Consider the following 27,054-nt stretch of genomic DNA (forward strand, 5'->3'; position numbering starts at 1 on the left):
CCTGGGATCGAGCCCCGCATTGGGCTCCCCGCTCCGCGGGAGAAGCCTGCCTCCCCCTCTCCCACTCCCCCTGCTTGTGTTCCTGCTCTCGCTATCTCTCTCTCTGTCAAATAAATAAATAAAAATCTTTAAAAAAAAAAATTAAAAAAAAAAAAAAAGAAGCTAACCACATGTTGGGCACCAGAGGGCGGTGCAGGAAAATAAAAGCAAAGTGAACTGAGAGTGTGATCTTCAAAACTCTTGGTTAGGTTTTATTCCTATTAAAAATACTTTGTTTATTTTGATTTTCCTATTTTTATAGGAAATTTGAAAACTAGAAATATTATAAGGAAAGAAGATGGTTATCCTAAAACTGAGAGAAACAGGTAGGTGATAACATTTATCCATACACATTTGTACATTATACCCCAGTTAAGAAAGATTTTAAGGTTCTTAAGCAATTGCCAATTTACCTTACAGAAACTTTGTGCCAATTTATACTACATTTGTAACAATCTCACTCCACTTTCATGAATACTTAACATTTTTATTTCCTAAATTCTAAGTAAAAAGATTATTTCAATCTTTCAATTACTTGAATTTCCTTGATGGCTAACGACGTAAAACTTTTTCTTATATATTAATTTTCAGACTCTTGTGAATTTTAAGTCTTATTTTTCTAGTTTGTTGCTTACTTTTTAACTTTTAAACCTATTCTTTATGATTTCTTGAAATATTATGCTCACAAAACTATGTATTAATCAGATAAATTTCATCTATAGTCTCTACTAATATTTGATTGTTTTGTTTGCTTATTTTACACTGTAGTGTTTAGTCTTGGTGAAACTGAATTCCCCCAATAGTATGAAGGGACAATTATATTAAGCGGTTTTTCCCAGTAGCCAATTTTCCCTTTTACTGAATAATTACTGGTTTGTGATCTCTTCTTTATAATGAGTTAAGGTTTGGGATACATTTCTAGAACTTTTTTTTATTCCTTTCCTATTTCCATTGTTTCACCAAATTCTTACTTTTAATCTTAATAACACAACTATCAGCAAACATACATGGAGAATCACAACTGCACCAGGCTAAGCACTTACCATGCGGTAATTCATTTAATCTTCACCAAGCTGATGGTTTTAGGTATTTCTTTTTTTTTTAAGACTTAAAAATATGGAATGCTTCACGAATTTGCATGTCACTTTTGTGCAGAGGCCATGCTAGTCTTCTCTGTATTGTTCCAGTTTTAGTATCTATGTTGCCTAAGTGAGCACTGGTTTTAGTTTTAATAGAGTTTCCATGATGCAGTTGAGGAAATGAGACTTAGAGTGTTAAGCAAAGCGCCCAGAGTCACACAACGATCAAGATTCTGAGCTCTGGGGGAGCCTGGGTGGCTCAGTCATTAAGCGTCTGCCTTCGGCTCAGGTCATGATCCCAGCGTCCTGGGATCGAGCCCCACATCGGGCTCTCTGCTCCGCGGGAAGCCTGCTTCTCCCTCTCCCACTCCCCCTGCTTGTGTTCCCTCTCTCACTGTGTCTCTCTCTGTCAAATAAATAAATAAAATCTTAAAAAAAAAAAAAAAAAAGATTCTGAGCTCTGTTTCAAACCCAAACGCCTGACACGCTCTTCTCTCTGGAGTCTCATCATTTTCAATTTATACCAGAAAGTATAAGCTGCCATACTCTGTCACACTGCTTCTTTCACGGTGTCTTTCTGTTGAACTTTGGAACTATTTTTTTTGTCTAATTAAAACTACATTTACCAATAAATTTTGGACAAAGTGACATCCTCACGAGTTACCTTATTTCAAGAAGAGTGATTGATTCCACATGCATTAATATATCTCTATCTCAGCTCTGCTACGTGTAACTCATATTCTTTTCTCTTTTCTCAAATGCAGATTCTAAATATATTATTAAAAGTATTGCTAAGTAATTCTGATGTTTTGCAAACACTGTGAATAGGATTCTAATTTCTATTGTGAATCCCTGTCCGGGGAAAACCAGAAGGGGTGATCACCCTTGCACAGAGATGCCATAAATTTGTTAGTAGCACTATGGGACTTGAAAACTCTTGTTCTCAAATTGATATTACTGTACCCCAACATTGGCTGCTGGTTTATGTTTACTGTGGCCTGTTGTATGAAAAAATTGATAATTTTCCACTTTTTAATCCAATTTAGGAAAGTCAGGTCTAGCCCAACCCCTGCCTCTAATAAGCATCAATGGCCACAACTGATTGAATTATGCCCTCTGAGCTTCAGTTTCCTACTTTCTGGAAAAAAAAAAAAAAAAGAGGGGGGGCTTTACTAGGCCAACTAGAAAGGCCCTCAAATTCTAAAATCTTAAAATTTAAACCTGATAGTTTTAACCATCAAAGGAACTCCATAAAGAAAAAGGAATGAATTCTGTAAATGTCACATCAATAAAAGTGAAGCTAATGACAACATTATTGAGACAAAATTTGTTTGCCTGTTATTATAAATTATAAATCATCACCCATCAGAACTTTTGGTAAGTGTTCTTACTTTTAAACAAATATTTCAAACAATTTTCTTTTTTTGAGAGAAAGAAAGCACTTGCATGGGAGGGGGAATAGGGGAAAAGGGAGGAATCTTAAGCAGGCACCATGCCCAGTGCAGAGCCTGAAGTAGGCAGCGCTCGATCTCCCAACCCTGAGATCATGACCCGACCTAAAATCAAGTGTCAGACACTTAACCAACTGAGCCCCCCAGGCACCCCTAAATAAATATCTCAATTAACTTGAATCATGACATGCCCAAAACTCAGTCTGTTGACTTTTGTTGAAATGTTGAGTAAATTTCTGAATAAGCCCAAATATCATTTTAATATTCTATTTATATTTTGATACAGAAAACTTTTAAACCTAATTATATGCACTTAGAATTTCAAACAATTGAGAGTATACTATTCTTTTGCTTCAAAAGTAATTTGTACTAAGCTTCCTTGCTCATCTCTACTTGATATTTACATTTTCTTTCTCAACCATGGCTTTATCAACCACTGTGTAATCCTGATTCCACAACACTTGCCCAACTAGAAATATGTACAGGTTTTCTCCATCATTCTTTTTAAGAGGATTTTTATTTTTTTTTTAAATTATTTTGGCAGGGGGGCTACTCTTAAACAGGCTCCACACGCAGTGCAGAGCCCAACACGGGGCTCCATTTCTCGACCCTGAGATCATGATGTGGGCCAAAATCAAGAATTGGACACTTAACCGCCTGAGCCACCCAGGTGCCCCTACATGATTCTTAAGATATAATAAACATATCAGCATGATTTCTATCACAAGTTTTTTTTTCATAGCCCTGTGGAAATTTGAATGCCAGTTCCCAAGGATGAAACTTTAATGAAATGACTAAATGACTGTATACTCTTTGATCTTTTCCTCTTTACCAACATTATGATGCAATGCTGACCAGTATGCTCAATGTTTTTATGGCACCTGAAGATGACTACCTGGAATGTCTTCCCTGGTTGAAAAAAGGATCACTTGTGAGTTTGGCTGGATTTGCCTAAAGAACTCAGAGAGAACGGTAATATACATATATAATTTCTTTGCAGAGAAGAGATGCTATAATACAGATAAAGTTCGGATGACTCTTGTCATTGAAGAGCACAAAAATATCTGATCATTGATTGAAATTTTTATAAAATTCTGACAACTATGTAGCACTTGCCCTCTCCCCACACTGTTATGACTAACAAAGAAATACTCAATTGAAGAAGCCCCACTATGTGCCTTGATTTTTTCTATATACATTAACATTTCGGCTAAGCAGACAGTGTCTCTATACTCAGATAAATAAAACCATCCATTGGTGGGGAGGTGGGAGAACAGGGATACAGAATATAAACAACCAACATGTATATAAAGTATTAGGTGGAGACAAATGCTACAAAGAAAGGAAAGGAGGTGCAGTGATCCACAAGAGACAATAGTTAAAGTGATAGTGTAACTAAAACTAGAATGGTACTGGAGATGTGGTGGCCAAGGGGGTCCTCTCTAATAAGGAAGCATTTGAGCGAATATCTGAGCAAAGTGGGGGAATAAGCATGCATCTATCTAGACTCAGGAAGCAACAAGACTCAGGGTAAACAGAAATGATTTCTCATCTGTGCATATCTGTAAGACACGCCCCTAACAGAAAGAACAAATCTGTTTTTTAAGGAAAGTTAGAACATCACCAATGAGTTCTTTTCAATATGAAATAGCATTTGGGATCCACAAAAGGATTACCAACACGAGTTGAAGACCTTATATTCAACATATTCAACCTAACTCAGTTCCACTAAAATCAAATATATAAATATATATATAAAAATGTATATGTATATTTGAAAATACATTTCAGTAATATAAATATTAGAAAAATTTAAAGTATGATTATGGTAGAAACTAAAGAAAAAAATTCAATGAAGAAGATACCTATCAATAGAACACAGGATTAAAGAGGAGAGAGATCATGAGGAGTGCAAAAAAATTTTTGGAATATATTTTTAAAGGGTGCAAACAATGGACAAAACATTAGAAAGATGAATTAATTATGAGAAAAAGCAAATGTCAGTATTTGGAATTTATAACAGAATTTACCTTGCAAATAGTCACCTTATGACAAAGTCCCTTACAACGAAACATGTAACAAAAAAATATTCTCAGGTCTTAGTACATGTTTTCAAGCTCTAGCAGAGACCTCAAAATTCTCAAAATGCTTTCTAGAACCTTAGGAATGTGCTGAAAGGGATTCTACCATTCACAGATTAAGGTTAAAGTCGATGCATTCTACAAGTAAGTACCTTAGGGTAATAGCAATTTATGTTTCAATTTCTGAATTTAAACCTACTAAATAATTAGGAGCAAATATGATAGTTTAAGTAACTGTGAGCAACTCGGCTAAACCGACAACTCACATCAGGCCAAGCCACTCTCTCTACCTCTTCTCATAATTAAATGAATACACGGACCCTGAATAATTTTACCCAGTAAACAGTGACACACAACTCTGCTTCTTGGGCATGGACTCTTTTCCCAGTCCTTCAAGCCCCAGCAAGTAAGTTCTAACTTTTATATTTTTAAAAACAGATCAGTTCAAAAGACAAGTATTCCTTCTGCCTCACCTTAAGTATTACTTTGCCACTCCTAAAACTGAAAATGTAATTTCTAAGTACCAAAAACTATCTTTAGTGTACCATGTAATTAATGGAAAAAATATTTATCATGCTTGTCAACACCTTCTTATAAACTTTCCTTATACTTGCAAAGCAATTAAGTTATCTTCTGGCAATCTCTTTTTTTAAAACTAAATAACCTTGATTACGTACCCTGTCATTATAATCTCTAAATTTGTCCTTTGAGAGTCTTCTCTTCACAGCCCATAATTTTCTTTATGCATCTTTTAAATGAAGGTAATTTTAAAAAGCACCTAGCTTTACCTTTAAAAAAAAATCAAGTATATATGAAAGAGAACTTTGGTTCTTTTAAGAAACCTAACTCTAGGGCGCCTGGGTGGCTCAGTTGGTTAAGCGACTGCCTTCGGCTCAGCTCATGATCCTGGAGTCCGGGGATCGTGTCCCGCATCGGGCTCCCTGCTCGGCAGGGAGCCTGCTTCTCCCTCTGACCCTCCCCTCTCTCATATGCTCTCTGTCTCTCTCATTCTCTCTGTCTAAAATAAAAAAATAAAATCTTTAAAAAAAAAAAAAAAAAAGAAACCTAACTCTACTCCTTCCTGTTTTAATACGCCCCTCCAAAAAGCAAATGGCTACACTATAAAAATATTTGTAAACATCTGTAGTACTAGGAATGTTACAAAATACCAAGATCTTAAAATCTAAATCAGTAGGGGCGCCTGGCTGGCTCAGTCATTAAGCATCATCTGCCTTTGGCTCAGGTCATGATCCCAGGGTCCTGGAATCGAGCCCCGCATCGGGCTCCCTGCTCAGCGGGGAGCCTGCTTCTCCCTCTCCCACTCCCCCTGCTTGTGTTCCCTCTCTCGCTGTGTCTCTGTCTGTCAAATAAATAAATAAAATCTTAAAAAAAAATCTAAATCAGTAATAAGCGTTGTAAGTTACAAGAAGCTCCAGACAGATACTGCTGGACTTTGCTAAATGTACCTCCCGAGTGGGACTTCTGGTTTCCTCACTGCTTAGGAATCATTTGAGAGGCATGCTCAGTGAAGATTCTGACCCCTTCGGTGTGGGGCTCCAGAGTCCACATGCCTAACCACCTGTCAGGTGCTGCCCATGTTGGTGGACCACAGGACCCACTTGAAGTTGCAAGGGTATAAACTATAGTATTCTTGTTCATTGACATAAATGAGATAGGAATCCACATAAAAATTTCTTGCAATCTAGATGATGACGATTTTATAAGACATGAAATGAAATTACTCTCCTAGAATTCATTTGTCACAAAAGTACATTGGCTTGCCAAGTAGCTGTTACTTTATTTGTGCACAGCACCTGTTTTCTAAGGATGAAAAAAAAATCACTTTTAAATGTAAACTGTGCGACAACGTACAATGTACAAATGTGCTCACTATCATATGCAGAGTAAAAATGTTTTAAGCTAAGAAAACCATTCCCTTGTCTAGGAACACACGAGGCCAATTTTGGAAGGAAAACTAAAATTTAAAGCACATGAGAAAAGGAACAACCCAAATCACGTCTTTCTTGCAGATACAGTGTAATTTCAGATTTAAACAAACCTCCACTCTGACACTAGTTGGTGTTAAACTGTCAAGTCAAAAACTGGGAAGTACCTGAGATTTCATCCTAACTGCAAGCTGATCAGTGAGCCTCAAAGGTTGTGCGTCATCTCTCTGCAATTCTAGCAGCCCATCAAGGAGGTAGTTTTGTCTGTGGTGAGTGGGAAGCAGGTCACTTATGGAGAGGTGAGCCACCAGCATGCCACCAGCATAACATCGTGGTCATCCCTGTCCAGCCTCCCGCTGGGATAGCTGTGGCTCCTCACTCCTCATCTTGCCCTTGCATTTAGAAACCATCACTTCCAGAACTGCTGTTGAGTGGCTATAATCTGGGCAACGAGTAGAACTTACTTGAAACAAGTGCTCTCCTACAACTAACAGCAAAGATATTATAAGGGAGTATATTGGGATTATTTCTTTCTCGTGAGTGTTCAAAGATTATACTTTCTAACGACCACATATTAGAAAAACTACCAAGAAGAAAATGGGACTGGAAAACCCTTCACGTCATCCCAACATGTGCATCTAATTCTTAAGTAACGAGATCTGTGATTTTACTGAAGCACATGACCGTCTTTCTTCAATTGTTAACGTTTCACATACTGTTCACAATCGGCGCACACTTCCTTTTCATCCTCCACTGCCTTGCGGTATTTTACTCTGGAAATGTCAAACTCCCTCACTTTCAGAAACAAATTCCACTCAGTGTGTCAACATCTGAAATTACGCCTGTAAGTCAGAACGTGCTGTGATTGAACTGCCGCCCCTATCATCTACCACTCGCTTCCATCAAAGCATGTAACCCGATTCGTGCGGAAACAGCTACACTATGCTTCCATGAGCTCTGCCCAACAGCGGGCTCCCCTTCTGCAACAAGGAAGGCCCTGGAGATAATCAAGAATACATCAGGACATGATGTGGCCATACTCCTGACATCTTACACGTGAATGAAGCATAACAATTACTGTTCTTTACAAAATTTTAAAAGACTTAGAAACATCAACCTAAAAATGAGAGAATGGAGGATTTTTCAGTTGGGAGTTCTAGGCAACTTTGGCAAGTATCCCTATCGATTGAATCCTAAGTCTTTGGATGACTCACATGAGCTTTGGTATGAGGAGGAAGAGAAATGCGTGAGGGCTTTGTGGAAAAATTATGGTCAAAGTTAATTACAGAATCACTACCAGGTTTCCTGAGTGCCTTAATATAATGCCTCCCTGAAGTTATAAAAACTAAAAGTTCTATCATTTCTTTCCTAGACTTTCAGTTTCAGAGAAAAAGGAAAAAAAGGAAAAAAAATACATGCACATGTGTGTACACATACACACATGCATACATACACCAGGGCATCATAAATACATTTTGAAGTTTCTTTCCTTAGAAATTCCATATCATTAAATTATGAAATTTGTATTTAATGAGAAAAAGGCCTATCTGTTGAAGACAAAAATATATTTTTGCTTTTCTTTTACGAAAATGATGTATAATAATTAAGTCTCTTTACATGTATCAATCTCAGGCATTTTATAGCCCCAAATATAGCATGGTAACTAATAAAACTGAAGAATTTCTTTTAAATTATGAAGTTAATTTGGTTGACATTAAATATAATATGGATGCAAATAAGAGCATATGAAGTTGATAGGAGCAAAAGATACATGATAAAGCAAGGAAATAAATACATAAAAAGGAAAATATACTAGTTAGGCAGAATGTATAATCCAGATATAACGTTTAAGTGTTCATATGCAATTGTAAAAATAATCCAATTCATATGTGTTTTTTCAAGCCAAAATACAGAAACATTTACTGAAAGAATTCCTCCAGTAAAACAAAAATAACATTCTTTACAAATAAATTTAGATTTAAAAACAATTTCTCTTCATTTTTATAACCTAATCATATTCTACCTTAGAATTTCTAACAATTCCAAGATTTCGGAGTTTTATTTAAATAAACCAGATTTCACAAAATTAGTAAATGTAGGGGCACCTGGGTGGTTCAGTCAGTTAGGCGTCTGCCTTCGGCTCGGGCCATGATCCCGGAGTCCTGGGATCGAGCCCCATATTGGGTTTTTTTTTTTTTTTAAGATTTTATTCATTCATTTGAGACACAGAGATACGGAGAGAGAGAGAGCATGAGCAGGGGGTAGACAGAGGGAGAGGGAGAAGCAGGCTCCCTGCTGAGCAGAAAGCCCGATGCGGGGCTCGATCCCAGGACCCTGGGATCATGACCTGAGCCGAAGGCAGACGCCTAACCATCTGAGCCACCCAGGCGCCCCCCCATATCGGGCTCCTTGCTCAACACGGAGCCTGCTTCTCCCCCTCCCTGCTGTTCCCCCTGCTTATGCTCTCTCTCTCTCTCTCTTTCGCTCTTTCTCTAAATAAATAAAATCTTTAAAAAAATTAGTAAATATATTTTATATTTTCCTCAGCATTCAGTCACATAACTTTGTGGTTACATCTAGACTCATAAACAAAGATGGCTGTGTTCCAATTCTGTCTTCTCCCTTAGAAAAGATACTAGAACTTTGTTTCTTTATCTGTAAAATTAAGAACAGTAATAGTACCTACCTCACAAGGTAGTGATAAAGACTAAATGAGTTACCATGGAAAACAAAGAGAACAGTTCCTGCCACAAAAGCAGTGTTTAAAAAAATAACATTAAATATTCCATAAGACTTGTGATTAATGAAGGTTAATACAAAATAAGATAAACAATGACCACATAGCTACCTGAGATCTTGTTCATACTTATTTCTGAAGGGCAAATCTATGGCTGGAATAATAAGATCATTTAAAACCAATCAGTGACTTTTCAATCATGAAAATGTACTAATGATTTTCTGAAATAATAAAATTAACAACAGTATATAGTTAATAAAAAATTCAGAGTATAGTTGACAAAACTATCTTTTTATGGTAAATGAGGACCATAACCAATGAAAGCAAATTAAAGTGACTAATCTAAACGAAACAAGCCAATATACAGGAGCTGAGACCAGCAATAAACTTCTCTGGGAATAAAGTGGGAAATCATGATGGCTTCATCTTTCAAATATCTTTCTGCATTATTTGCCTTACAATTTGCATGCATCGTACATTTTCCAATATCATTCTTCTTCCCTATTTTTGAATATATAACTGACTATTTTCATATTTTTTAACTTGAGATATTGAGATACATTATTTCCGGATTAAATGCACTCCCAGCTCTTTCTGGGAGCTCCATATCCCATTTGCGAATACTCCTGTAGCTTTCACAGTCAAGCTACATCAAGTGAGGATACACAAGTATGCATTTGCAAAGAACTGTCAATGAACCAACAAGGTCTATTGACCAGGTTCACAGAAACCACAAGGAAATATCTTGCAATTGTATTTCTTAAGGAGTTAGTTAACAATTTTCTTTAAAGCAATACACATTTAAAAGCCTTAATATTTTTAAGAAAAGTAATGGTCTTTAAGACTTGTCAGGCATTAATAATCCCAATGTCAATCCCATCTGAGTGATTTAATTAAGAAAGAATCATTAGTTGCCGGTTAAATGCTGAAAACACAAAATTCATTCAAATCCATTTCTACTGTTTAATCAGAAATTCTCTTTAAAGCATTTTCATTAATAGCACTGTTTAGTTTCTAGCTAAGGCAGATGCTATTGGTATCCCGTCCGTATTTCCATGGAGCCCAAATTTAACTGCCTGAACTTTCTGTAAGCCCTCTGCCTGTGTATATGTTGGCCTCGGAACACCAGGGAATTAACGTCTGTCAGGAGCACTCATTAACTTTAAATACTGCAGCACATTTTCCCCTTGGAAGGGATAAACTCTGATTCACATAATCTGTACGGATTCTCAGAACTGTCCAGAGCATCAAGCTGTACTCACTCAGAGTGGTAACTTATTTGATAATCCAACTTTTATTAGTTCTTTTTTTTAAACTTCTCACATTTCTCTAAGTATTTCCTAGAGTTACTTTCTAAATAAACCATTTGTACTTGAATCCTTGTCTCGGGGACCATTTCTGGGGAAACCCAATCTAGGTTGATAGATCCTCAGAATGGGATTGTAGAATTAACTCATCACTCACCAGCTGTGTGGCCACAAAGACTCCACTAGTACCTGACTGTATACCAGTCATAACTAGAGTCAAGAAAACCCCTCAGAGGCTGTAGTATCACAAATGCCAAGCGTTTCACCTGCAGTGATTGGAACACAATATAGATCGAAGGGGAGGTGCCTACCATTTCAGAAATATGTTGGCAATAGTAATCATAAAGGTTTGGAGTTGGTGGGATGTTGTTCTATTCACTGAAGAAAATGATAACATCAAGTCAGCCAACCATCAACTGAAGGCAGACTGTGAACTCCACAAGACTTCTAGGACAAATAATGAAGAGATTCCCATCTCCTGTTGTGAGGTCAACGTGTGCCAGAAATAGGCATAGTGTGTGCTTTTGAGAGTCACATCCTTAAAAAGAAGGCTGCATTTATAGCCTTGTCAAGTTTCTATGTAAAAGTCAGGGCAATGATAGGCAAATCATGGGACCCTAAGTGTAGAACATCTAGGTGGGTACAATTGAGAACAGTGAACTTCCAGATTCCCCTATACCCTCTGGATAAGCAGAAATAACCTCTTCCACCTAAAAGATAGTAGTTTTTCTATTCCTAAACACCCTAAGATGACATGTGTTCTCCTGAAGATCTGATCTCATTTTCCCTCATGGCTCTAGGCAACAAATAGGTAAGGTCTCAAAATGTCCCATCTGGGAAAGAAGTCTATGCTCCAGGTAAACAAAAACGAGAGAGACAGAGGAAAGAGAGGGAGACAAAGAGAGAGAGACAATCGGGGAGAGAGAGAGAGAGAAAGAGGGAGAATATTCAACAAAAGAGACATAAGATCTACCTAATATGAACCAGAAGGTATTGGCAGAATATGCAGGGAAGATAACATGTACTCTAAACCATGGTGCTATATTCATTATGTGCTGGCACCAACTTGTATCTGCTCATAAAAACAAAAAACAAAAAAAAAAAACAACAAAAGAAAAAACAATGGTATCATTTTCAGGAATCTTTAAAGCCTCACATAAGGTAGCTTGAAAGTGGCCAAGGTGGGAGTGATTATATTATGAAAATTAGCAAATGCTACAAATCAGGTTGCCCCTCCCCACACTGGCTCTGCCCCAAAAAGGCAGAATGCATGAGTGTGGGAACCAAGGGAAGGATGTAGGAACATCATCTCTCACCACAACTGAAAGTGATCTGCTTGGAAAATTTGTACACCCTGTCTCTGTAACTTTAGGCTCTGCTGAACACAAATGTTCGACTTTCCATGTGGGGATGTAATGGTGAGGTGGTGCTCCTCCTAAATCTATACCTACTATCTCGATATTCTGGATTTCTCAAGCCAGAAAAACAAAATGCAAGGAAAAAAATCAACTGGCAGACCTCCAGCTGACAAGGAGATTGTCACGAAGATTGTTGCTACATAATGTGGGAAAGCAGAACCAAGCGTAAAACTCAGGGTACTCATTCAAGACTTCCGTGCTCAGTGAAGACTATGGACAATTTCAGGAGCCACTGTGAAATCGACACACAGAGACTGGATTCACAGGCCTCTGGGTTTCAAGTTCAGGCCATCTCACTAATCAACCTGCTGGCACAGAGTTAGCAAAGTGTGCGGGGAAATGAGGGTATGAGAGGAGAAAAAAGATAAATATAAATTATGGACTTTGTTCTAACATTAGCAGCCCACCTTCCTGATGTGTTCTTAGCTGTTTTTGTTTGTTTTCTTGTTTGTTTGTTTTAATTGTGAGCAGTCACCATCTTTAAGGATCAGTGACTGGATATAGAGGATACTGTTCAGGTTTCTAACTACCATTAACTACAACTTCTGGTCTCCGTTTCCCCTCCTGTGGCCAGAATCTATTTTGCCCACATATGGGGAAGGCTGGTACATAAAGCCCCAGCTCTTTGGGGCTTTCGGCAGAATAACTTTGAAGTTCATATTCTAAACAGCTCCTAGGATTCTTTAGTAGGATAAAGTTCCTTTAAATGAAGTTGAGATCCTTTAATTGGTTCCCTCCTTCCTTCTCTTGACTCAATTCCATACTCCTTTAACTGGTAGTGTTTCCTGGGATCATGTCCCAATCAACTACCACACTTTGAATCCATGAGTGAGAATCAGGAAGAAGCCAGTTTAAGACAATGACCTTACTTAATATCTGCTGGTTTTATACAAATTTCACTAGATAGGTCAAATCCATACTGAATTTAATGTGTTGTTTTTTTTTTTTTTTTTTTACAACTTTCTCTTTTGTTATACTTTTGTAATCAATGATACGTTTATGTACAAGTGAAACTAAATAACTACATTTCTGATATTTGAGAAATTATATTTTACCTGTTCACATTTTGTTAAGTGTTGAGCTAAAACACAGAGCAGAGTGTATAAAAATAGGATGAATCAGATCTTAGGCAGTATCAAGTTTTCTGAAATAATATCAAGGATACAGATAAGCTAAAGGACTGCTTAAGGTTCAGGTAAAGCAGAGAAAGATCTGGACATTGAGGGTGGTTCCCCAGGTGTTATGGGCTGAACTGTGTCCCCTCAAATTCATATGCTGAAATCTGAACCCCTAGTACCTCAGAATGTAACAGTAGTCAAGGATAAGTTCTTCGAAGAGGTGGTTAAGTTATAATTAGGCTATTAGGATAAGGACATCATCTACTAGGACTGGTGTCCATATAAGAAGGAGAGACACCAGGAGTGTCGATGCACAGTGGATGACCATCTAAAGCAGCAATAAGGCAGCCATCTGCCAGCCAGGGAAGAAGCCAGCAGGAGAAACTGACCCTGCCAGCACCTTGATCTTGGAGTTCCAGCCTACAAAACCATGAAAAAGTACATTTCTGTAGTTTGAACTACCCAATCCATGGTATTGTTATGGCAGCCCTAGGAAACTAAAGACCAGGCCATACCTTACTGTAATGGAGACACACATGTGGCCCAGATGAAAAGAAGTCTCCAAAGGAGGTATGCAGAGTTCCTTGCATGTATCACCTATGGGACATTTTTATAAAGTCTTGCTTCATTGATCCTGGGTTCTGTAGCTACCCTCAGCCAGTGATATCCTGCTAAAAGCATTTTAGTTATAAATCCCGTTCCTCTTCGTAAACATCATACATCTAGTTACCTGGAGTTCAGACTAACAGAGGAATTATACCTGCTTCCCGAGACTACTTTTTTCCTAGGGGTGCCCTTCCAGTGAAGGAAGTCTCAAAGACAAATCTCTTCTTTTATGTTCAATACAAAATGACCTTGGCACAAATCGCTCACTTCCATCTCTGTGAATATAACCACTTCAAACGTGAAGTTATATACCAATAAACGATCATGAAATTTCATGAGATGTGGTAATATTCATTTTGTCCTGTTTTATTTGCTCTGGAGTTCAACATTCTTTAGCTATGAGTAGGAAGGTCTACTATGGTTCTTTGGAAATAGTATTTTTTAAAAAGCACATTGACATGTCAGTTCTTGTGTTAACAATACCTTGAAAACATAATACATTATTATAATTCTTAATACATTATTATGATACATATTACCAGTGGCATTTTCCACAAAGCTGTAAAAAAATAACCCTAAAGTTAGCCAAAGCAATCTTGAGAAAGAACAAATCTGGAGATACCACAATCCTAGATTTCAAGATATACTACAAAGTAATCAGAACAGTATGGTACAGACACATAGATTAATGGAAAACAAACACATAGATCAATGGAACAGAATAGACTCCAGAAATAAACCCACGCTTATATGGGCAATTGATCAATGACAAAAGAGGAATAATATACAATGGAGAAAAGATGGTCTCTCCAACAAATGGTGTTGGGAAAACTGGACAGCCACATGCAAAAGAATGAAACTGGACCATCTTCTCACACCATATACAAATAAACTCAAAATGGGTAAAAGACCTGTGAGATCTGAAACCATAAAAATCCTAGAAGAGAACAAAGGCAGAGCTTCTCTGACATTAGCCATAGCAACATTTTTCTAGATATGTCTCCTAAGACAAGGAAACACAAGCAAGCATAATCCATTGGGACTATATCAAAATAAAAAGCTTCTGCCCAGAAAAGGAAACCATCAACAAAACAAAAGAAGCAACCTACTAAATGGGCAAAGATATTTGCAAATGACATATCCAATAAGGGTTAATATCCAAAATATGTAACTCCCATAACTCAAAACCCTCCCCCCCCCAAGAAAACACACAAAAAAACAAACAACCCAATTAAATAATGGGCAGAGGCCCTGAATACATTTTTCCAAAGAAGACATATAGATGGCCAACAGACACAGAAAAGATGCTCAACATCACTCATCATCAGGGAATGCATATCAAAACCACAATGAGATATTGCCTTAGACCAGTCAGAGAGGCCAATGTGAAAAAGACAAAAAAAATATCAAGAGTTGGTGAGGATGTGGAGAAAAAGAAACCTTCATGCACTATTGCTGAGAATGTAAATTGGTGCAGCCACTGTGGAAAACAACATGGAGGTTCCTCAAAAAATTAAAAACGGAAATACTATATGATCCAGTAATTCCAATACTAGGTATTTACCCAAAAAAAAAAAAAAAAAAAAAACCCACTAATTCAAAAAGATATACGCACCCCTATGTTTACTGTAGCATTATTTATTATAATCTAGATATGGAAGTGACCCAATTATCAACCAAAGGATGAATGGATAAAGACAATGTGAGATACACACATACGCGCGCGCACGCACACACACACAGAGGAATAGGACTCAGCCAAAAAAAAAAAAAAGAAAGAAAGAAATCTTGCCATTTGGGACACCATGGATAGACCTAGAAAGTATTATGCTAAGTAAAATGTCAGGTGCAGAAAAACAAATACCGTATAATTTCACTTACACGTAGAATCTAAAAATTAAAACAAATGAACATGATTTTGTTTATTTTGGTCATTTCTCTTTTCTTTTTGAAAAGTCTGGCCAGGGGTTTATCAATCTTATTAATTCTTTCAAAGAACCAGCTCCTACTTGGGTTGATCTGTTCTACTGTTCTTTTGGTTTCTATTTCATTGATTTCTGCTCTCATCTTTATTATTTCTCTTCTCCTGCTGGGTTTAGGCTTTATTTGCTGTTCTTTCTCCAGCTCCTTTAGGTGTAGGGTTAGGTTGTGTATTTGAGACCTTTCTTGTTTCTTGAGAAAGGCTTTATTGCTATATACTTTCCTCTTAGGACTGCCTTTGCTGCATCCCAAAGATTCTGAACAGTTGTGTTTTCATTTTCATTTGTTTCCATGAATTCTTTTTAATTCTTCTTTAATTTCCTGGTTGACCCATTCATTCTTTAGTAAGATGCTCTTTAGCCTCCATGTACTTGAGTTCTTTCCGACTTTCCTCTCGTGACTGAGTTCTAGTTTCAAAGCATTGTGGTCTGAAAATATGCAGGGAATGATCCCAATCTTTTGGTACCAGTTGAGACCTAATTTGTGACCTAGGATGTGATCTATTCTGGAGAATGTTCCATGGGCACTAGAAAAGAATGTGTATTCTGTTGCTTTGGGATGGAATGTTCTGAATATATCTGTGAAGTCCATTTGGTCCAGTGTGTCATTTAAAGTCTTTATTTCCGGGCACCTGGGTGGCTCAGTTGGTTAAGCAGCTGCCTTCAGCTCAGGTCATGATCCTAGGGTTCTGGGATCGAGTCCCGCATCGGGCTCCCTGCTCATTAGGGAGTCTGCTTCTCCCTCTCCCTCTGCCTGCCTCTCTGCCTACTTGTGCTCTATCTCTGTCAAATAAATAAATAAAATCTTTAAAAAAAAATAAAAAATAAAGTCTTTATTTCCTTGTTGATCTTCCGCTTAGATGATCTGTCCATTTCAGTGAGGGGGGTGTTAAAGTCCCCTACTATTATTGTATTGCTGTCGATGTGTTTCTTTGCTTTTGTTATTAATTGGCTTATATAATTGGCTGCTCCCATGTTAGGGGCATAGATATTTACAATTGTTAGATCTTCTTGTTGGATAGACCCTTTAAGTAGGATATAGTGTCCTTCCTCATCTCTTATTACAGTCTTTGGTTTAAAATCTAATTTGTCTGATATAAGGATTGCCACCCCAGCTTTCTTTTGGTGCCTAGAGCAATCTACACATTCAAAGCAATCCCCATCAAAATACCATCCACTTATTTCAAAGAAATGGAACAAATAATCCTAAAATTTGTATGGAACCAGAAAAGACCCCGAATAGCAGAGGAATGTTGAAAAAGAAAAGCAAAGCTGGTGGCATCATAATTCCGACTTCAAGCTCTGTTACAAAGCTGTCATCATCAAGACAGTATGGTACTGGCACAAAAACAGACACATAGATCAATGGAACAGAATAGAGAGCCCAGAAATGGACCCTCAACTCTATGGTCAACTAATCTTCGACAAAGCAGGAAAGAATGTCCAATGGAAAAAAGACAGTCTCTTCAACAAATGGTGTTGGGAAAGTTGGACAGCCACATGCAGAAGAATGAAAGTGGACCATTTCCTTACACCACACACAAAAATAGACTCAAAATGGTTGAAAGACCTCAGTGTGAGACAGGAGTCCATCAAAGTTCTAAAGGAGAACACAGGCAGCAACCTCTTCAACCTCACCCGCAGCAACTTCTTTCTAGAAACATTGCCAAAGGCAAGGGAAGCAAGGGCAAAAATGAACTACTGGGACTTCATCAAGATAAAAAGCTTTTGCACAGCAAAGGAAACAGTCCACAAAACCAAAAGACTACCAACAGAATGGAAGATACTTGCAAATGACATATCAGATAAAGGGCTAGTATCCAAAATCTATAAAGAACTTATCAAACCCCCAACACCCAACACCCAAAGAACAAAGAATCCAATCAAGAAATGGGCAGAAGACATGAACAGACATTTTTCCAAAGAAGACATCCAAATGGCCAACAGACATATGAAAAAGTGCTCAACATCACTCGGCATCAGGGAAATCCAAATCAAAACCTCAATGAGATACCACCTCACACCAGTCAGGATGGCTAAAATTAACAAGTCAGGAAATGACAGATGTTGGCAGGGATGCAGAGAAAGGGGAACCCTCCTACACTGTTGGTGGGAATGCAAGCTGGTGCAGCCACTCTGGAAAACAGTATGGAGATTCCTCAAAAAGTTGAAAATAGAGCTACCATACGATCCAGCAATTGCACTACTGGGTATTTACCCCAAAGATACAAATGTAGGGATCTGAAGGGATACGTGCACCCCAATATTTATAGCAGTAATGTCCACAACAGACAAACTGTGGAAAGAGCCAAGATGTCCATCGACAGATGAATGGATAAAGAAGATGTGGTATATATATATATACACAATGGAATATTATGCAGCCATCAAAAGGAATGAGATCTTGCCATTTGCAACGACGTGGATGGAACTGGAGAGTGTTATGCTGAGCGAAATAAGTCAATCAGGGAAAGACACGTATCATATGACCTCACTGATATGAGGAATTCTTAATCTCAGGAAGCAAACTGAGGGTTGCTGGAGTGGTGGGGGGTGGGAGGGATGGGGTGGCTGGGTGATAGACATGTGCAAGGCTGTTGAATCACAGATCTGTACCTCTGAAACAAATAATACATTATATGTTAAAAAAAAAAAAAAGAAGAAGAAGATAGCAGGAGGGGAAGAATGAAGGGGGGGAATCGGAGGGAGAGACAAACCATGAGAGATGATGGACTCTGAAAAACAAACTGAGGGTTCTAGAGGGGAGGGGGGTTGGGGGGATGGGTTAGTCTGGGAATGGGTATTAAAGAGCACGTTCTGCATGGAGCACTGGGTGTTATACGCAAACAATGAATCATGGAACACTACATCAATAACTAATGGTGTAATGTATGGTGATTAACATAATAATAATAAAAAAAAATAAAACAAATGAACAAACACACAAGAGACTCTGAAATACAAAGAACAAACTGGTGGTTGCCAGAAGGTAGGCAGGTGGGGGGAATGGGTAAAATAGATAAAGGGGATGAAGAGGTACAAACTTCCAATTATAAAATAAATAGGTCACAGATAAAAGTACAGAAGAGGGAATACAGTCAACACTATTGTAGTAACAGATGGTAGCTATACTTATCATCGTGAGCACTGAATAATGTATAGAATTGTTGAATCAATATGTTGTATACCTGAAACTAATATGACCTTAATTATACTAAAATTTAAAAAACCGTAATACGTTATAGATATGTGTCCAATGTGAAAAATGAGTATTATAATGAACAGAAAATTGCCATAGTTGCTACTTATTAGTGATAAGGAAAAATCTGTGTCCTAAGATGGCCGACGGAGCCAATAAGGGAGTCCCAGCCCCTACCCCGGGGGCTCTTCCAGGTTCTTCTCTAAGCTCTGCTTCCTGCGCGCACCAAAAGGCTTCCCACGGGCGCCAAAATACCAAGTATGCGGAAGTAGAAGTGTATAAATTACCCCCTTTGTTTGTGCTCAGGGCTCACACCTTTGGAGACCACTCTCCTCTGAGCCTGACGGCATTAAATAAACCTCCTAGCCTCCAAGATCTCTGAGTGCAGCTTGGTTCTTCGGTCGAGCGATCCAGTCCAGGTTTCATAACATTAGGAGTTACAGTGATAACAGTGAGTATAGGGGTTCATGTCACCTGTTTAAGCTCCTTGGCGTGAAGGAGAATATTTGCCATGCTTTTTCTTCTTCATTATTACTTCAATTATTTCACTCACAGGAAAAGCCTCAGACATTCAAAAAGGACCTTGGCATGGAAGTATAGGAGAATTAGGAACAAGAATAGGACTGCTCAGTGAGATCGCCTTATCAAAGATCAGACCTACCTCAGCCTATCAATGATAAAACACGATAAAGTATTTAAAATTGGGGGAAACAGAAATTGCAGAATTAATTCCATAAAAATGCAGTCATCTTATACTTACTGAAGCCACATTCACGAAATCGTCATCTGAGAGGGTTTCCAACATTTCGGAGACAGAGGTTCGGATCAGTTTAAGTGTCAATCCACTAACACTTCCACTCCTATTTAAAAAAAAAAAAAAAAAAAATGGGTCCATGACCACGTACTGAAGCAACACCACACATCAGAAGGAAAGGAGACTTCTGCACTAACTCTAGGTCATTTATGTAATTAAATATTTTTGTCTTTAAAAATTAGTAAAGAAAGTCATGTTTTTGATAGAGTAGAAGTAAATTATAAGGAATCTTATCTTTCCTATCAGCATCAGAATGTATGTGTTTCTAACTACAATGATGATGTCCAGGGACGATTTTAAGAAATTATGGATACTCATGGCCTATTTACTTATTCAGGAAATAGATACTGAATACCAGCTCTGTTAGCCAAGTTGAAGGGTTTTAGTCTTTATTTCTCTTGTCTCTACATATTCGATGATCCTTGACAACCTCATCTCATTGTGAGACTCATCTCTAGGCAACTACCTCCCCTTTCTTCATCTCCAGGGCTCTTGGCTTTTCCCTACTTTAGACTTCTGGCTGTTTGTTAAACACCTACAGGGTCCATGTACAAAATGGCAAATTACTCCCAAACATATTTTTTTCCTATTAATGTTCTTGGTACCAACCAGGCTGGATTTCAGTCATCCAATTTCCTCCTCCCTCAACTTTCCAACCCATTCAGAGAACCTCCCTTTTTCATTCCACTTCCCAGTTCCCACAGAGGTGGCCTCCTCTCCACCTTCTCTCCACTCAGTGTCAGGTACTTCTTACCTGAAGACCCTGAGCTTGCCACTCCATCCAACTCTCAGCCTCTACTCCCCCTACCCCCATGCAAACAGGTGAAAATTCTGGAAACACACCTTGATCAAATACTGTTAATAGCTCATAGTCACCTACTAACTAGCCAGTGATCACAAAAGCCCTGCTTTCCAAAACTTTCATACTCTTTCTTTCTTTCTTCCTTCTGCTCAATAGTTTCCCCAGATGTTCTCACCCACGCAGCTTTGCTCCTGTCAATTCTTCCACTGGAAATTCCATTCTCTTTCCTCTCCTCTCCCATGCCCACCTTGTGAAATCCTAACTCTAAGGAATCAATTCTACTTTTACCTCCTTAATGAAGTCTTTTCTGACACTTTAAATCAGAATGCTCTTTCCTATCAACTCTTAGTGCTGGGTCAGACTTTACATCTATCACCTTCTACAATTATTTTAGTTACTTGGAAATAGAGTTTAGTTTCACTAATACACTTGAATTATCTTTGAGAGACATCTTAATCATCTTTGTCTTTACATTATCACATTGTATAAAGGACAGCCTCCATACATGTTTGTTGAAATATCCTTTAAAAATGATATTTCAACTTCGTATGCATTTTTAGTCTTCCGATATGCATGTGGGTTCTAGAGATTTTAATATGAAAAATTATTTCTGGGAATTATCATATATCCAATAAGGTTATAACATATTGAATCACCATTTAGATTTATACTTAAGAAGAATATCAAGGATTAGCATATGATATAAACTCCACAATAATTTAATTAAAATGTTCTGACTTACATATATCTTAAGAAATGAAATGGGAACTAACATGTAAGTTATAGTTGTTTTAGTATATGTGCTGCCGAAACGAGCACCAAGTTTTAGTTGTTGAATTCATTTATCTTCCCTTCTTCAGGCTAGGTGATAGGTTTTTAACTTGTTTACTTCAGATCATTTTCTAAATGTTTTCAAATGTTGATACTAGCTTGTAGTATGGATTTATCTGCCTACAAAACATTGGATTCTGTTTCTTCCAATGTGGCAAAGAATATAAGAAGATGTAACTTTTTCTCTCAGGGAAAATAAGCATTTTATACCTCATATTTTTAACTCCTTGGTATTACTCTTAAAAACTAATTATTTTCGATGTTCTACAATTTCATCTTAAATTTTATTAGAAGATTACACACACACACCCCTTAACTTGAAGCGATGTAAAAAAATAAAACGACCAATATAAAAACTTGTGGAATTCCTTCCTATATACCAGCATTTCCCTTGAAAAAGTCCCAGTATTGGCCTTTAATATATTCGATATTTATCTATTTTGTGGCTAAATCCCTACAAGTTATTTGAATTAACTGACTAATTAATGACTAAGTGCCAACTAATTTGTTTTGTTTTGTTTGGTAGCAGGAACTGCTAAGTTTTAGCAACCAAATACTTTCTCCTGTTTAAAATATAAAGCAAAAATTTGTAACAAAAGAATAATTTTCAAAAAGCTCAGACTTTAGAACGATGCCGTAATTTTCAATTCCAATATAGATTCTTATTTACAGTAAGAGAATTTTTGTTTGTTTTGTTACTGTCTTAACATGGCTTCTTTGTCTGGATATAAAAGTCATCATGATTGCTCTTTGCCTTCCCCCTCCCCCCACCCCAGCCTATTTCCAACATACTACTGTTATCTTCAAATCCTCCCTATATTTTCAGTATATATATGTAAAATATTTAACTACTCACACATCAACCAAAATAAGCATGTCTTTAGGTGATGCAGCTCCTTGGATGTACCTGAAACAAATACCATATGAATACTTTTTTATCTTGAAAAATATTAAACATTGATATGTTTTGAAAAATTGGTTTTTACTGATTTCTTCAAGTCTTTTCCAAGCATGGCCCTACTTCCATTCTATCTCAGTAGACAATGTGCTTTCATTCACAATTCTACAATGTTGATTTTTAAAAAGCTATATTTAACATAATAGAGATGTCAGAGGCAAAATACTTAAGGTATGTATCACAGCTATAAGAAAAGATCAAGAGATGTGTTCTAGTATTAGAAGCAAAAGAAATTAACTCCTGGATGTGAAATATATATATATATATATCCTAAACTCCAATTTATTGACCGTGGGGTTTAAAACTCACTCTAAGGAATTATAAGATTATATCCTATTTTTCAATGAAAAAAATAAACACAGAAATAGCTAGGTGGTCTAGGAATGTGAGAAAACAACTATCAACAGACAAGAAATACTAAGGGGTTATACAAAGGGATAAGGAAGTAATTTAAAACAAAGTAATATATAACATTGCCAAGAGTAGAATCACCGGGAGAACCAGTTCAAAACACTGATTCTCACATTGAACCCCAGCCCTACTGACTCAGAATCTGTGCCTATTAAAGCAAATCTAGGAAAGTTGTATTCAGATAGTTCAACGACTGTAGAGAGAAAGTGAATTGCAGGTGAATGATCCCCAAAGTTTATGCTGCCTGGCCAGCGTGACGGGGGTCGGAGGGCTGACTTACCCACCAGGAAGAGCTGAACCTGACCTCAACTTTTTAGTTATCACTCAGGCCTCTTTGCCCATGACTAAATCTAACTTCTCAGAAGCCTGCAGAAAACCTGCCAATTCGTTTTCAGACAACATCCAACACAGTGAGTATCTACTCAGGACTACGTGTTCATGAAACAGCTTAAAACGTGCACCGAAGTCTGTTTCTCTGTAAGGAGGTAAATGGGGCAGGTTCGCCAGGATATTCCAATGAGAGGAAAATCTAGTTCATGTCCAGCATGTGAACTGGTCCTGGCATGCTTCTCTATGGGAAGATGAGAGGACAGGATAGCAGGTTGGCACCTTGCTTCTAAGGTTCCCCTCAAAAACAAGTTCCTGAACCCAATCTACATGATATCATAGTCTCGGCCTCCATTCAACAACCCATAGCTTCAGGGCCACCACATCTGGAGAAATATTAACAAAAATATTATGTGGATTATAATATCTGGTATTATCATTTGTGGCTGGTGTTCATCTAAATTGCTACTGGAATGCTTAATAGTCCATTTTCAAAGTCTTAAATATATTTCTTCGAATCAATCATCATGCATCTTGGAATTTGTATAAACCCTAGCAAAAAGTTAGAAATCATCTAAATGTCCAATAGGGGATTTTCAAAATAAGTTACCATATAATCATTCTAAAATGACGTTAAGCATGTCTCTTATGCATAAGCACTCAAAGGTATTGATATGAAAGAACAGATTACAAAGCAGTATATTGTATAAAATGTGAACTCCTTAAAAAAAGAAATCTAGGGCGCCTGGGTGGCACAGTCGTTAAGCGTCTGCCTTCGGCTCAGGTCATGATCCCAGGGTCCTGGGATCGAGTCCCACATCGGGCTCCCTGCTCGGCGGGAAGCCTGCTTCTCCCTCTCCCACTCCCCCTGCTTGTGTTCCTGCTCTCGCTATCTCTCTGTCAAATAAATAAATAAAATCTTTAAAAAAAAAAAAAAATCTACACATTAAATACATCTTTTAAAAAATGGAAATAAAATACACAAGCTTAATAATTGTTTCCCAGTGCGTGCACTCATGAGCTATTTGCTATTTTTCAAGGTCTATGTTAGGAGAATGAGTTGCTTTAGTAGTGAGGAACAAAAAACTTTCCTTTTGGGAAAATGAAACCTAAGCTTTGTGACCGTAACTAGGGGCAGCTTTTACCTTGCAGCCAGTTCTCATTAGTTCACTGCCAGAGGCAAACCACCTTCTACTCTATCGAAACACTTCATTAGAGCTCTACTCCAAGCAAACTGGGAGCTTTTCAATAGAAACCCCCACCAGCTAAAAGAGATTTAGAGATGACATTGAATATAAAACTTACAACTCGTCCATTTGAAGCCATGTGACAAATCATTTCAACAATTTTCATTATTATTGCTCACTTGAACTCACTATCTTCATTGTTTTAACTGCATTTATTTATTAGATGGAAAAAAAAAAACACACACCAGAGCTCTTTAAAATAATTAGACAGTATTCATTCTAAAATGGAAATCCTTTCAATTTTTTCACCAAAAATGTGACCTTCTTTTGTCTAGTTCATTTTTTCATGACTACCTAAAAATTCTTACCATGGTCTTCTGCGTACATCATAAAGATCAATCTTGTTTGGAGTTCTACTGTTATCAACCCATGGGGAAGCTAAAAGAAAGAGAAATTAAATGAAAAATAGAGAAATTAAATAAAAATATTACATATGATCTAGAAAGATATTTTCAAAAGTCACAAAACTCCACTGACACATTCCACTTACCAGAGCAATAGTTAAAATGGGATTATAATTTTTTTTTTAAAGATTTACTTATTTGACAGAGAGAGACATAGCGAGAGAGGGGAACACAAGCAGAGGGAGTGGGAGAGGGAGAAGCAGGCTTCCCACGGAGCAAGGAGCCCAATGTGGGGCTCGATCCCAGGACCCTGTGATCATGACCTGAGCCGAAGGCAGACGCTTAACGACTGAGCCACCCAGGCGCCCCGGGATTATAATTTTTATACCTTAGTCTTTTTTAAAATGGCAAACACAGCAGTGTAAAAGAAAGTAACAGAAGTTAATTTTCTTTTTTCACATTATTTCATAACTAACTTGTTGACATAGGGATTTTCTAGATGCTATCTTAACGTGTTTTATCAGGTGTCCAGCGGTTATACATATTACTTCCCCTCTACTAACATAAAAATTTACCTTAAAAGGAAAATTACTTGCCACTAATGGAAATTGTACTTTCAATTTTTTGATCTTTATATTTTCATTCAATGTCATACTATCTTGATCTATAAAAAGACACCTGTTTCTCTTGAATTGTTATTGATATAGTGGTAAGATTTTTTAAATCTTTTTCTTCACATATTTGATAATGGCCAGAACATTTGCGATTATAATTAAGAAAGTTAAAGTAGAATTAAAATAAATCCACAGAAAACTATTTTCCTTAAATTTATTTGACTGATTTGAAGTAATTCAAGCACAAATTCAAGAATCTTGTATTAGTTTCAGAGCCTTTATCATTTTGCAATCAAGAAAAAAAACTGTTTAACTGCACTGATTTTTTGAATGCAATTAATTTGCATTTTTCTAACCAAATCTACCCTTTAATTAAAATTAAATGCTTTACACACACACATACCTTAGACCTAATGGAGAATAATAAATGCTGCAGAATTAGATAATTTTATGCTGAACAAGTCCTCTCCTTGAACATATGACTCTTAGGAAAATTCCTTTAATAATTCACATGACTTATGCCCCCCAATCTATTTTGCCCTTTACTGAAAACTATGGAAATTATGGAAACTTTACTTTGAATCAGGTTTATCAGTTAACTATAATAATTTGGCCAATTAGGATATGTCAAAAAATAGGTAACTTCCGAATCTCTCCTTGCCTACAAAATTTTTTTCTCACTAGTGACTAGATTATAAAATGACATTCATTTTAAAGGACTCATCACATTTATATAAAACAGTTTAAATATAGCCATCTCCCAACCATTTACAATATAGTCAATGCAAATGAAATGATAAATTTACTTTTATTCCTACAATCTTCACTTACAAAAACGTGAAGTCAGTCAGATAATATTTCACTTTTTCTTTTTGTGGGAGCCCTGGAACAAAGCAACAAGCATGCCAGGAGACATGCCAGTTCACGTTCAACTAGACCTCTATAATATCTGACTCCCCAAGCTGGGGTCTAGGTGATAACTACAAATTTAAATGATGATATCCTTTCAGTACAATGTTTTGCTGGTTATACATTTATTGCCTCTCAGCTCCAAAATCATCCATTTATCTTGCTCTATGAAAAAGGATCTGGGCTCTTAAAATATTTTTCTCTTACCAAGGAGCACAATTTTAAGCTTTGTCAGCAGATGATGAAAGAGAGACACTCAATGAAGAAAGGGTTTTTGCTTCCTGTTTCTGATTTGTTTGCTCAAAGGCTCTTGGGGCATGTGAGGCCTTCCTGGTGTCTGGATCCTGCAGGGCATTGTATTTTCTAGAGCTCAACTCCTATAGCTTGGGTAACTTTTGGAGGGCTCTCAGACTCTCCAAAAAAAAAAATGGCCAGCAGTACTCCCTGACTACTTTTGTAGGAGTGCCTCCAAGGAGACATTTTGGACCTAGAAGATGAATTACCAGCAAACCATTCTAGCATAACATCATAGCAACTTTTCGGTCATTTGGTGGGCCATGACTCCATCTTCCATAAGAAGATCTGGATCTGGGGCGCCTGGGTGGCTCAGTCGTTAAGCGTCTGCCTTCAGCTCAGGTCATGATCCCAGAGTCCTGGGATCGAGCCCCGCATCGGGCTCCCTGCTTGGTGGGCAGCCTGCTTCTCCCTCTCCCACTCCCCCTGCTTGTGTTCCCTCTCTCACTGTGTCTCTCTCTGTCAAATATATAAACAAAATCTTTTCATAAAAAAAAAAAAAAAAGAAGATCTGGATCTCGGGGGGGGGGGGGGGGGGGGGGG

At 37.5% G+C, this 27,054-nt stretch overlaps 1 protein-coding gene and 1 non-coding gene across 8 annotated transcripts in view; both read right to left on the reverse strand.

Moving 5' to 3' along the window:
- Positions 1-27,054, reverse strand: part of CACNA2D1 (calcium voltage-gated channel auxiliary subunit alpha2delta 1) — a 503,379-nt gene that overhangs the window by 91,773 nt on the left and 384,552 nt on the right. For all 7 annotated transcript variants that reach the window (XM_021689797.2, XM_021689799.2, XM_021689796.2 and 4 more), the window contains exons 8-10: positions 24,659-24,728; positions 22,264-22,314; positions 19,721-19,820 (exon numbers count right to left, since the gene is read on the reverse strand). In XM_021689797.2, the coding sequence (XP_021545472.2) occupies positions 19,721-19,820; positions 22,264-22,314; positions 24,659-24,728 (221 nt within the window). The remainder of the gene's footprint in view (positions 1-19,720; positions 19,821-22,263; positions 22,315-24,658; positions 24,729-27,054) is intronic.
- LOC123326484 lies at positions 1,150-1,256 on the reverse strand. The gene has a single exon (XR_006541122.1). It is a non-coding gene; the product is annotated as a U6 spliceosomal RNA (small nuclear RNA).

The sequence above is a fragment of the Neomonachus schauinslandi genome, chromosome 12, assembly GCF_002201575.2.
Source record: "Neomonachus schauinslandi chromosome 12, ASM220157v2, whole genome shotgun sequence".
NCBI classification, from domain to species: domain Eukaryota; kingdom Metazoa; phylum Chordata; class Mammalia; order Carnivora; family Phocidae; genus Neomonachus; species Neomonachus schauinslandi.